The following is a 12736-nucleotide window of genomic DNA, read 5'->3' on the forward strand; positions in this document are numbered from 1 at the left end:
GGCACATTGGTAAATAGCATGCCATGTTCCAGGGTTATTGATACTGCACTCAGAGGTATTTAGTAAAAATATGAGACCCATAAATTTGGCGCCTATGCTTCTTTAATATGTACTTGATTCAGCTTGCTCTACAAACACAGTTTTTCAGAAATCTGTTTGTATGTGTTTACCGTAAGAGTAATATGTTTTAGAAGAAAAGTATACATAGTTTTCGCAGACGTCACATGTGAGGGCTTCTGGGATATGTGCTGCCATCTTCGCATACTAGGCAGACCAGTGAGATCAGAGTTAGAAGGGTGGTGGCAGGGCATCGACACATACGCTACCGTTCACAAACTTTGCGCGACGTCTTAATGCTGATATGTGCTTTATCTGGGAGCACAAGCAGGACAGACATGCAGCACAGAAAACGAATACCGAGCTGGACACTGTTTGCTGTAGGTGATCATACAATGCTTTACCAGCACATGAAGCTGCTTTCCAAGAACGGCTGTAGTGTTTGGTTGGCAAGGATCAACGTCCGGGCTTGACGAACCATGGCAACGTCCTTATGTATGCATATATGCGGTCGACACTCTGACGCAAGTCAGAGAAAGTAAATTGCATTGGTTGACATACCTGTAAACCTATTGTCATTATCAGAGACGTTTACCTCAGCAGCTGTAGCTAATAGGCATCTTGCAGTCACCGCTGTGGTGGTTGCGACTGTGACTGTGTTCTCAATGAAGCGAGCCAAGGTGTGTAATGTTATGTAAACGATTACAGCTTACGCTTTCCACAAACCCTAGTCTGATGGACGACGCGCATCTGGACTGGGTGCCGATGCAGCGCCAAGTTACGGGTGCGGAAATAGACCAGCCACAAACTGGTGTGTCCGCCTGTTCTTACGGTGGAAGGCACGGTAGATGGTGAAAGTAGCACCCTGTAAACTTTTGTGGCAGATAGTATATGTCCTGTGCTAAAAGTGAATGCATGTTTAAAAACTGCCACGTGGACGCAATCATCTACTTACTGCAGCGTGCCCCGTAGCCGATGCCCAGCTTCAAGCGATGCTGACAAGTGCCCGCATTTAATTTGCAAATATCCTGTACTCATACCCCACATACTCGAACTTGGATGTGCCCTGCTACATTTATTTGATTTTGAAAGCATTCTTCACTCGCACCCTATATACACAAAGTCGGATCACCCCTGTTTGAAACAAATTGTGACCGAACGATGCACACTTGGATACCCGCACAGCAGTCAAGCGCTTCACCCATCCATTGGTCAATTATGGGCCTCTAGATAACTGCAAGCCTTCATTGGCTTAAGGGAAATATAAGTGGTTGATAAAACGAAATCATTTTTGATCTCATCGTTTGTCATACCTGTTAGCAAGTCTGCATTAGGATTTCCATCCGCCTGGCGCTTAGCGTCCATGTAGGAATCCACGGCGGCACACATTGCCACCTTGAATTAGTGTAGAGTCCGCGTAGGCCACACAAGCTCGTCGAAATAAGATTGGCTAATCTCGCATCGGTTGACATTCTTTGAGTCACGGGTATGCATCGAATGAATGTGCACGAACTGCACGAACGATACCACTTAGTTCACCATGGTATAGGGCCAGTACCCAGTAATGGTTGATACCCTGCGAAGGTGGCTAGTGTGATGTCACATGAAAACTGTGTATATGTAGCACAGACACACCTGCTGCCGACTGGCCACACATATATTATATGTTTGAAACAAAACAAAAAAGATGACAAGCAGAAGCATTTCTAAAATCTAGAGCTTTACTGGGCAGTTTTTTGTTGTCTTTGTATTGTGTCCTCTTTAACACAGAAATTTGTTTAAATTATTGTGACTAACTAATCCTCACACCTTGTTGACAGACATGAATATGTTACATGTATGGCTTGGAGACAGAATATGTAAACTTGGAGAAACACACATGCTGCATCATTCCGAATACAAAAAAGGAATGACCCCACTGCTTACGTACACAGCAGATAAACGATGACATCAAACTTTTATTTCATGCCCTGAGAGATTTCATTCACTGTCCACAAGATATTTTTGTCATTGTCTTTCAGTTTAGCATAATTCAGTCTTCAGACTCTGGTTTGAAGTTAAGCTACCTTTGGAAAAAAACAAAACATCCCAGCTGCAGTTTTTATTTGAAACTACTGAGCAAACTCGTTCGGTTGATTGGCAGTATTCTTTGGCACGTGCATTGCTTGAAGAGCTCCTCGTTTGTGACACTGAAATGAAATGGGTGCAAAAATTCATCACGGTTGTGGTTTCCTGTGGCTGCTACCTTCTTCGGTTCAAAGCTGTAGCTAGTGACTGCACGTGTTGTCACAGCAAGTTCTCATCTGTCCACGCATTAGTGGCTAAAAGTGGCCCAACAATCATTGCAAAGTGTAATTAAATATATTGCTTATGTTTTAAACTCATTGCTCATCAGTGTTGGCTGCACTGCAGTGTCCTTATTCCAAGCTTCCTCTGTCCGAGGTGTTCGACGCATGCCCATGCATGATCGTCCAGCCTTCCACTGGTTGCCTCAGCGGCCTTGCATAATTAGTTGGTCTGCATGTGCACTAGTGTCTGTCAGAGGTGAGACCGGATGTTATGCGATATCGCGTCCGGATCAACTACCGTTTCGTACAGCGCATAATTGTGGACCTTACAGAGGAGCACGCTGCTGGTGAAGTGGTTCTTGACCCAAGGGCAGTGCAATGAGGTGGCGCCACAGTCTTACACGAAGTCTGCACTACAACACAGGGGCTTGTACGGAATTGCAGGCAACGTGATCGACGTCAGTGCACCGCCACAGTCCGGCACCGTGAGAACTGGGGCAACACTGAGACAAGTGAGCCTTGGATCATCTCACCATCCCTGTTTTGGCACCGCAATCAAAACTCTTCCTCGTTGAGCAGCTGACCGCCGCAGAATCTGGCGGGAACAGTGTCATTGTCGAATGAGCACACCGTCACAGGCTCGCGGCTGCGCGTTATTGAGCAGGTACGTCGAGAGCTTGTGACGGCATTGTTCGTTCAAGGGGGAAAGCGGCTGGCTACTCCCCACACTACGGCAGCAAAACTTGAGAAGAACGTCACCATCGTCGCGATGAGGCCGGCGCATGGGGTCGCCGTGCTACCGCTGGCGCCTGCCCGGTGTCCCCGCCATAGCGTCAGCGACTCGTGCACGGCGGGTGCGGAGTCCCGTGACCCCAAGGCTCGGTGCTCGGGAGGCAGCGGCCGAGGGCGCCTGCAGCGAGAGGCGACATGTTTGGCGAAATAAGTGTCACATGGCATTTAAGAGAACCACACATGCACGCACACAAATTCCAAGGGTCAAGTAGCTTCCCACGCGCGGAAAATACAGCATGCCAAATTTTGGGGGTAGCCCCACCTACATTTGGAAGTAATCACCGAGTTGATGGTGAGGGGGGTAGGGCAAAAGTTTGGGGGTATTCCGTCCGAATTTGGAGGTAACCACTTGATAGCCATACTCGAATTAGGTTAGACATCAATTTTGGTCAAGTTCTGACGAGGTCGTATTTAAGGGATCTGGGCCAGCTTTTGGGGGTGGCTAACCCAAATTTGGAACTCGACCACTATTGAAGTCGGCCATACTCGAATTAGGTTGGGCACCTAATTTGGTCAAGTCAAATTTCGGAGGTCCAGAGGGCCAATTTTGGGGCTGAAGACGTACGTTTTTCCGTACACACTGAGGACATACTCTGCGGACACTTATTACACCATGAGCCTATTTATGCTTACGTACTGACACAAGAAGGACAAAGACCACAGAAACGATAGGTCTGGGTGATTAACAGACTGCAGGACGACCTGTTGTCATGAAGTTGCTGTCAGCCACTATGCACCTGTGGTTAACCGTCACATCAGTTGAAGGGATTCAGAGGGGCCACTTCGTTCTAATTGTGACACCATTGTGCCTGCAGTGCACCATTAAACAAAGGTACGCGCTCAACAGATGGTTGCGCACTCACCATGTGGAATCTAGGCGCACCCAGAGGTCGTTGAACTTTCGCGGTCTGGCGGTGGTAGCCAGTGCGGCCTGCGAGAGCAGGGGCCTTCTTTTGGGCTTCCGGCGGCGCCAGGCAGGTCCCGCAGCACCGCCAGCTTGCTCCGAAGGATGCTGTTGGTCACCCAGCACCTCAGCCGGGTCCGGCCACGAATTCTGCTCTCCGCCCTTCTTCACCCTTCGCAAGAAAAAATATTTAGGATTATTTTTTTCACCGCTTCACTCTGCTAGCAGTGTCAACCCAAGCTATTTGCTGCGCTGCATAGCTTTTCGTCGGGACGACATCACGAGCGGTGAGAGATTTAGCATACCGTCATCCGCAATCCGCCACCGTGACCCTCTACCGCTCGTGGGCGGGGCGCACACGCCGATTGGTTCCGATGCAGCAGGTCTATGTTCCGACATCAAGTATGTGGCGCCATCTATCGGCATCGAAGGGATCTGGGCATGTGCAGTGGAACGCGCGGTGGCGGATCGCGGTAGCGGATCGCGGATCACGGTGTGCTAAATCTAATAGAGAGATTTAGCACACCGTGATCCGCGATCTGCTACCGTGGACCGCCACCGCGCGTTCCATTGCGCATGCCCAGATCACTTTGATGCCGATAAATGGCGCCACATACTTGATGTCGGCACATTGACCTGGCGCATCGTAACCAATCAGCTTGAACGCCCCGCCCACGAGCGGTAGAGTGTCACGGTGGCGAATCGCGGATCACGGTATGCTAAATCTCTCTAATAGCTCGTTCATCCAGTCCATAAAGGACCCATGAAACGTTATTTACTGAAGCGATAAAATGCGCACGGGCAACAGGTATCCCATCAGGCGTCTCCCCAACGCAAAAGTTTTAAAGTTAGCTTCATTGGCACCGAACATACCCTCTCCCTCCTCAACTCGGCGCACGCCGGCGCGCAAGAAAAAAAAAATAGAAAAGTCGCGATGGCGCTCTGCCCCGTCCCGCCCGTCCGCGTCACGGGAGCGTCCAATGAGTGGGCGCACTTAGCAAGCCCCGATGACGTCATCGGAGAGGGAGCGCGCGGGAAGATGTCGCCCTAATCGGTTGCGAGCGGTCGGCAGGAGTACTTTTAAAAAGATTGTAAATCAGGCTCCAAGACAAGCTGTTATAGTTGACTCGAATACTCACAAAGGCCACCTTTATGGTTTGGTTTGTGGGGTTTAACGTCCCAAAGCGACTCAGGCTATGAGAGGCACCGATCACTTCTATGGATTTCTTGCATTAGAATATTAGTACAAGTACAGTTTCAATGAATCTTAAAGGGAATTTGAGGACTAATTGAAGTCGGAATCTACTGAATTGCTTCGTTCTAATAAAGTGCCGCTCATCGACATTTTTTTTTTTTTTTTTCACTGAGATCTCGGAGGCAGCTGTTCAGTTTGAAACCAATCACTGAGTCCCTTTCGATGTTGACGTCATATATAGGTTCGAATCGACAGACGGCAAAATTCTTGAATGCAATTTCGTCGGCAATAATTGTATTTTACTGCTTGACAAACGTCAGCGTGCACGTTTAAATTGATTTTTACGCGATATAAAAGTTGTACAAAATTAACATCATCTTTCCTTCAGAGCACCCACTGCAATGCCTACGTAAATCACGTGAAAAAGTGAAGCAGTGCATCATCGAGATAGCCTACTCTCCGCCTCACCTGAATAGCGTTGTCACTAGCCAACGCTTGAATGCTGGTAGTGGTCACGAAATACCACACCGATGCTGCTTTACATATTTGCCAACCCGCCGCAGTGGCTCTGTCGTTCGGAGTCCAAGGGCGCAAGGTTATGCATAACCGAGCGAGAAACGCGTGTTTCCGGACGGTGATTGGCGCCGCAGAGCCGGACAAACCCAGAGTGTGTGGTAGATGCCTTTGGAGAGCTACTAGCCGTTAATTCAGATACACACACAGAAAAAAAAAAAAACGAATGCCAAGCTGTTGCTCATCGCCAGTTTAATGGCAGGAGCTGCCAGCTTTGACAGCACTTTCGAGATGGGAGTCGAACCCACCGCGGCCCCTGGATCTCGATTCAGGCATGCTATCCTAGGCTGCACAAGCCATCGTCCCAATATTGGACTGTGTTGCCAATGCAGTGGTCCTATGTAGGGCCGGACATTATCAATACAGTGCAGTATTGGGAGCAGGGCTTGCTCGAAGTGTGGTTTCCTACCTGTGTCGTTCCTCCCTACTTGGGCAGCATACACTTTATGTCAACCGAGGTAAGCCAGTTGATGTCAAGCAAAAACATAGAAACTCAAAATCATTCGAAATCGGCTCTACCGTGCTAGCGCACGGTAATATCGCGATTAGCCCCAAGCTACACTGCCTGGTCATTTTGTTTTTTTTTTGTTTGTTTTTCTGAACTACATTTATATCCTTAACAAATACTGGGGATAAGCGGAACCTGCACTTCATCGATAAGGTACCGCTGTGTAATTATAGAGATTGCTGTCGCCTATAAGGGGATTACATGCGCTAGAAAAGGACAAGGAGCGAAGTTCAGGCGTCGCCATCGGCGGCCATATTTGCGCGTAGCGTGCATGCTTCGACATCGATTTACGGGAACGGATCCCAAAGGTATTAACGGAAGATATATGCTGGTCCTGTTCTATAAGCACATAACGAGTTTCGTTCGACTGGTGGGAACATTTTAAAATCCGATTTTCACGGCGATGAATTCCTTGCTGCCGGAAAAATGTTGACATTTTCAGACCTAAACAATAAACGTTTACTGTGGACAATAATTTGATAGAATTTTTCTCAGTGTCACCATATATGCGTCGGACACATTAGCGGCCTTGATTTGCCCTTCTCCACTGTGAACAAGAAATGCTGCTATACTGCCTCCATAATCGTCAACCCTAACGATCGATTAATTTTCGCGTCTAACCCGTTTTCTTATGCGCAGCTTGTTTGCTCTCTTCTACATGCTTTATTTTTCTCAGCTTTATTATGTTTTAACATGCTTTGTTTTTGTTTTGTTTTTACCCCATTTCTCATAGCCTGAGTCGCTTTGGGGCGTCAAACCCCACAAAATAAACAACTTTGTTATTTTTAATGCGCTGGCGTTAGAAGCTCATCGACAAAAAGCACGTTTTGTCATAAAATTCGGTGATTGGCTAGCGATAGGCGACGTCTCCGGGTCTGAGTGGCCCTACTGGCTGGAGAGAGGTGGCGTCATCAGACCGAAAGTAACAACTCTCAATGTATCTTCATTGCGTCCGCTGTGGGAACTTTTAGACATTTTCGGGAAAACATTTAGCCACAAGCAGAGCACAGCGGTGCCGACAGGCGTGTAGGGTGTCCGCAGACAAAGTCATGAAAAAATGATACTAACCTACATTTGAAAGCACCTACTACCTCTAATCTTATCGCATTGCCCCAAAAATGTAATTAGATACCACTGTGAACTTTCGTTGACTGTCTCGCGCATTCCACGAGGCTAACTGCGAATCTGCGGGTCCGCCATAACATAGGAGCGGAGGTACTCACTCTGGTATGCTCTTTGCAGCCACGATGTGCTCGATGTCGAATCCGCCCTGGCGAACGAAGTCCAGCACGGTGTTGTTGCCCAGGAAGTGGCCTGTGCACGATGCAGTTTATAATGTGAGCGGGCTGTGGCAGGTGAGGTGAGGGGCTTTCTCCACGACGTCTAAATGAGTGTCCGTCCTAACGTGTGCACCTATGCTCCAATGCCGTCCGAGCACGGAAGGACAACGCACTCGTGTGAAACTACCATTTATTTTTTAATTTATTAATGCGAAAGCATTACTTCGCTATGTTCACAAATTTCTGTCCGCAGACCGTGTCCGTAGACCGTGTCCGAAGATCGTGTCCGCAGCAGTTGTAATTGAGAAGTGATAGAGGTTAATGAGTGGTGTCAATCAATATAGGCTGACGTAATGTTTTTGCCGAAAAAATAATTAGGCCAAAAAGGTAATTAGGTAGTTAGAATAACTGGTTCACAGGAAAAGAAAGGCGTATCTGCCACACTTGTTCTATGGACATCTGAACCGCACGTAAGGGCAAGAAGGAAGGTGGGAGTGAAAGCGGAAAGAGAGAAAGGGGTGCCGGTAGTGGATATGACGTCAAGGATGTGACGTCATGCAACCGGAAGTAGAGCCGAAAAAAGGGCATAGGAAGGGATTTGCATGCAATTTGAAAGTACCAAAGACTGAAGTGGGCAAACAAGAAGTGAATTAAGCAACTAGAAACAACCAGAAGCAACCAACAGCAGCATCCGTGCTTTCGCATTACTCCAATGCACATTCTGCAGTGCTCTTTCATTTTATTTATTTATTTATTTATTTATTTATTTATTTATTTATTTATTTATTTATTTATTTATTTATTTATTATTTCAGATACCCTAAGGGCAAAAGTATTAGAGAGGGGAGTGGTTAGAGAAGAAAATATACAGGCACAAATAGTTCTTATTTATACGTTAGCTGAAAATTATTTACAAATTGTGTTATTTTTCTAAATTATAAAATTTTAGCCGTGCAAACATTTCCGACAGGGCACTCGACCTCGGTAACTCTCTACGTAAAGCGCAAGAAAACACATGAAAATGTAAGTTAAGTCTGGATGGTCTGGATGAACGATCATGGAGTAAGAAACCGGCGTACAGTCACGGACAAAAGTTAGTGTGACGCGAGTTCTTTGAAAAATATTTATTTCCGTGCTGTCGATCAAATAGGGAAAATCAAATGTGCTGAATCAAGAGGGGACATGCACACACCGTACAAAGAAAAATATCAGAAGCCAAACTAGAGAGGGAACGAAGGAATAAATGGTTTTCCACGAATCCCTGTCCCACAAACTTTTATCCCTGACTGTACATAATCAGCGAACAAAAGTGCTTAATCTCGATGTGCCTGCCAGTTGAATCGTCCCTCTCCAGGACCACATTCACGCTAGGCAAATTAGAAAAGTGCTTTTGACCCAGTCATACTGTTAGTGCTATGTATAGCCTTTGCACAGTTTATAAGTGTTTGCATTTTACACAATTGTTTGTTACTGGCGCCTGGGTGCATTATTTTATGCACTTTTTGCATGGACTCAAACTAGGAACTTTGCGCAGATGTTTTTTCCACCCATTTTTTTTTTTTATGTACGTGTTATGAAGTAGTAAACTGCTTTGAAATTGATTGGACTATCGAAATTCTGAGGCAAAAAAAAAAAAAGAATTATCCTTGTAAGGACAATACACTCGCGCGAAATAAGCGTAACAAACGAATTTTTGTCGAGCTCGCCTGCGATTTCGTCGACTTACAGAAGCACGGAATGCTGTTTGAGAGAAAGAAATGGGAGGGGGGGACCGAAAGGGTGTAACGTTTTACTCACTGCCTGCTCAACTTATCCTCTAGTAGAGTCAAACAGTAATTCCCGCAGGGACCACGCTTGCGTAGAGCACAGTTCGTCCACTATTCATCTACGGTTTCTTAATGTGCATATAAATCAAAGTACATGACCATTTCATCCTTTTTTTTTTGTTTGTTTCACCTCCACCGAAATGCAGCCGCTGCTGGGGCACTCACATTAGATTAGTGACTTCAGTCTTCTAGGCCTGGCTCTAGAGAGCCTTACCTACATGATCTAAAAAAAAGTGATTTATCTTCCGTGACGAGGCATTTCCGCCAGCTGAGCTAATCAACCTCCTGGGTAACTTTTATCCCAAACAGGCGGGAAGAGACGCGAGAAATGCGGTTCGCAAATCATTCCCCAGCATAGCCCTTCCATGCCCAGTCATCCGCTAGGGAAAACTCGTTCTAATTCAAGAAACGTAGGGATTCGCTGCAGGCATCTTTTCCCATCGCTCTCTGCCGTACCCAGAGCAACCTCCTTGCCCGTCGGAAGAATAGCGCACATTTGTTTTTGTTTCCCTATATTTTTCCCCCTAGCGTGTGCGCGGTCTCTGTTAGAGCACGTTTCTCAAGCCAACAATAGCGCGCTCGCGGAAGAGCTCAGAACGAAAGGCTTGCTCAAGCTACTCTTGCTCCACATGCTTTGCTTGCTGGTGCCTTTTCATGCCTGGATGCACCGGTCGCGCCGCCGGTTGCTCTAGCCGAAGAGAAAAAAAAAATTCACTCACGTGTCCCCTTTCTTCCCTATTGTTTTTGCGTCTTCCCTGCGTTTCTTGCCTGCCCCTTTTCTTCCTCTTTACCCCGTTATGCTGGCTGCTCCAGTCGCAAAGACCTTTCGACGCTTTGGTGGGATGAAAACGCACGAACCTTCTCTCTCTCTTTTTTTTTTTTTTTTTTTTTTTTTTTTTGCGCGCGCTCGGCTTAGTTTTCTGTCGCTGGCGGATGCGCCTCTTCGGTTCTACTGTAAGTGACGAAGAAAAGATGTGGCATGGTAGATCCAGCTACAGAAAAACAGAAAAAAGAGAGAGAAAGTATAAAGGGGAAGGATAGGGACCGAGGGGGGAGTAAACAGAAAGGAGAAAAGGATAGCTGAGTCTGGAACGAAGAAATCCGCGCCGCTCGCGACGAGGGAAGCCGTGGCGTCCTCCAGGGGGCTTGGGTGGAGGATTGCGACTATTTCTCGGTTATGTTCTCGTTTGTTTATTTGATTATCTGTTGGTTTTTGTGCATTTGCGTGTTTGTTTTTATGTTCGTTTGTTTGCGCAAACACTGGAATCTAATCGCGCACCTAGGAATGCGGAATGAACAAAGCACGGCGCTACGCAAGTATGATCGTTTGAATTGAATTGCGCGTAACGCAGTTGAAAAAAAAAAAATACAAGCAGAGAGTGGAGGATGTATGCAACTTCGTGCTGTATTTCTCTGTTCTATTGACGCCTGCGGAGGAAGGAGCGTCTGCGCGGGACAAAAAAAAAAAAAATGCCCGCGCGTCTCGCTGGTCTCGCTTTTTTTCCCCCTTCTGCTTTTAATTCCCAAATATTAGAAAACAAAAGTAAGTTAAGAGGCTGGAACTACATAGACTCTTGACCAGCTAAGGCACTGACTTCAGTTTACAACGATATTTTTTTACCGAGAAATGTTTTCTTGGTATTGCGGCGTTGCTGCTCGTAGTGCAAGTTGTAATTATGCGCGGCTGTTCCATCGGAAAGCTCGGGTCACATCACAGCTCCGGATCACGTGTTCGCATTCCGGCCAATAAAAACTGGGAGATGTTTTTACTTTACAGCTTCAACAATAACTTGCAGGCGTCGCGAATTTAGTTACGGAACTGTGTTTGAAGCTTGAGGTAACTGAAATTATTGCATGCGACATCACCCGTCATTTAAAAAGCACTTTTTACACTCCATATATCAGAGGCTGCATTGTTAACCAGGTATAATGCCCGATTTGCTGTTAAGCACATGAGGAGGAGGAGGAAGAGGTAAGAAGCGAAAAAGGCTCGTTCCCGTCCTGTTCATGTAGCTTAACCATGGGCGTCGGTCTGTTGCGATGATTAAAGCTGAACAACAAGAACCAAGCTGACGACCGCACATTGTATACAGGCTGCCTCCACTCGAGCACGTGGCGTCTGAACTGCTCTCAAAATGGCGGTGTAGCTGCAGGCAAAAATGTCGCTTATCGGAATCATCGCGTAGTGGACGTCTGGTAATTCTGGCTGTTGGGAACTGTTTGTAACATCGCGTAGAGGAAAGCACAAGAGCGTAAATATCCGGCATAGGCCAGCACGATATCAGTGACTCCAGATATCAGGCCTCTGACGTGACTGGACGCGGTACTGGAGCCTGCGTTCAAGCGCTGGACCTGACCTGCCCCGAAGGCGAAGAAGAAGCTCTGTCCCGGGTTGGCCCTGAGCAATCGCAGCACCCGATCCCCCATGCGGTGGTTTCGCTTGTAGATGAGCTCGTGCCGGAAGTAGCGGTCGATGTCACGTGCCAGCCGCAGCTCGCGCGCAGACAGCCGCAGCGACGTGTTGGCCAGCGGAGGAACCTGCGCGGTGTCCCTGCATAGTCAAACCACCGAGTGAGCGTGCTGTGATACACCGGTGCACCTAGCAGTAGGAGGAGGAGGAGGAGGAGGAAAGAGCTTTTATTGTCCAACGGAAATGGCATCTCCCCTTCTTCCTCCCTCGGCACACCTGGCAGGAGGAGGAAAATAACTTCTATTGCCCAACAAAGATAAATTTAGTGGCGATCGACTTTGTTGATGCAATTTTTTGTTTTATCCGAGTCATTCGTTATATCCAAGTCTTTCTTCTCTACCGCCTATTCGCTACAAGACAAAACGGGGAATTTCCTTCTCTCTATTTTAGCACCTGTCAACAGTGATAAATGAATCTGTGTACCAACCGCGGTGGGCGGCATAGGCCCCAGAACCGCAGTGCATTTTACCGATAACGCACTAATAAAATTACGGGGGCGCTCAGGCTACGCCTTAAGAGCAGACGCAAGGCCGCTTTAATTAACAACGCTGTTTCATTCCGCGAACACATTTATATTCTTTTTTGTTTAAGACGCTTTTGGAGAAATGAAGGCGCAGTATCTGCCTCACATCTCAGCCGATAGATGCGTCTTTTTCTGCCGAATTAACGTCAGCATAGCCAGAAAGAACCGTGCAATAAAGTTTGACCTCGGACAATAATTAGACGGTGTCGTACCAACTGTCGATATAACAAAGCGAACATGACGGGATGCTAAAAGAAAGTGAAATCGTTCGCGAAATTACAGTGGTAGATCGTGCCTACCTACTTTTATTGCTGCGGTTC

General features: G+C 47.0%; 1 protein-coding gene across 1 annotated transcript in view; it reads right to left on the bottom strand.

The window, feature by feature from the left end:
- Nucleotides 1–1997: 1997 nt before the first annotated feature.
- The window catches only part of LOC146182406 (metalloprotease TIKI1-like), a 116273-nt gene continuing 105534 nt past the window's right edge, over nt 1998–12736 (bottom strand). Inside the window, exons 6-9 of the mRNA XM_084577498.1 lie at nt 11781–11974; nt 7541–7631; nt 4001–4213; nt 1998–3255 (exon numbers count right to left, since the gene is read on the bottom strand). Coding sequence (XP_084433624.1) covers nt 3042–3255; nt 4001–4213; nt 7541–7631; nt 11781–11974 — 712 coding nt within the window. The 3' untranslated portion in view covers nt 1998–3041. The remainder of the gene's footprint in view (nt 3256–4000; nt 4214–7540; nt 7632–11780; nt 11975–12736) is intronic.

This window comes from Amblyomma maculatum, chromosome 8 (assembly GCF_055883805.1).
Source record: "Amblyomma maculatum isolate TAMU_Amacu chromosome 8, ASM5588380v1, whole genome shotgun sequence".
NCBI classification, from domain to species: domain Eukaryota; kingdom Metazoa; phylum Arthropoda; class Arachnida; order Ixodida; family Ixodidae; genus Amblyomma; species Amblyomma maculatum.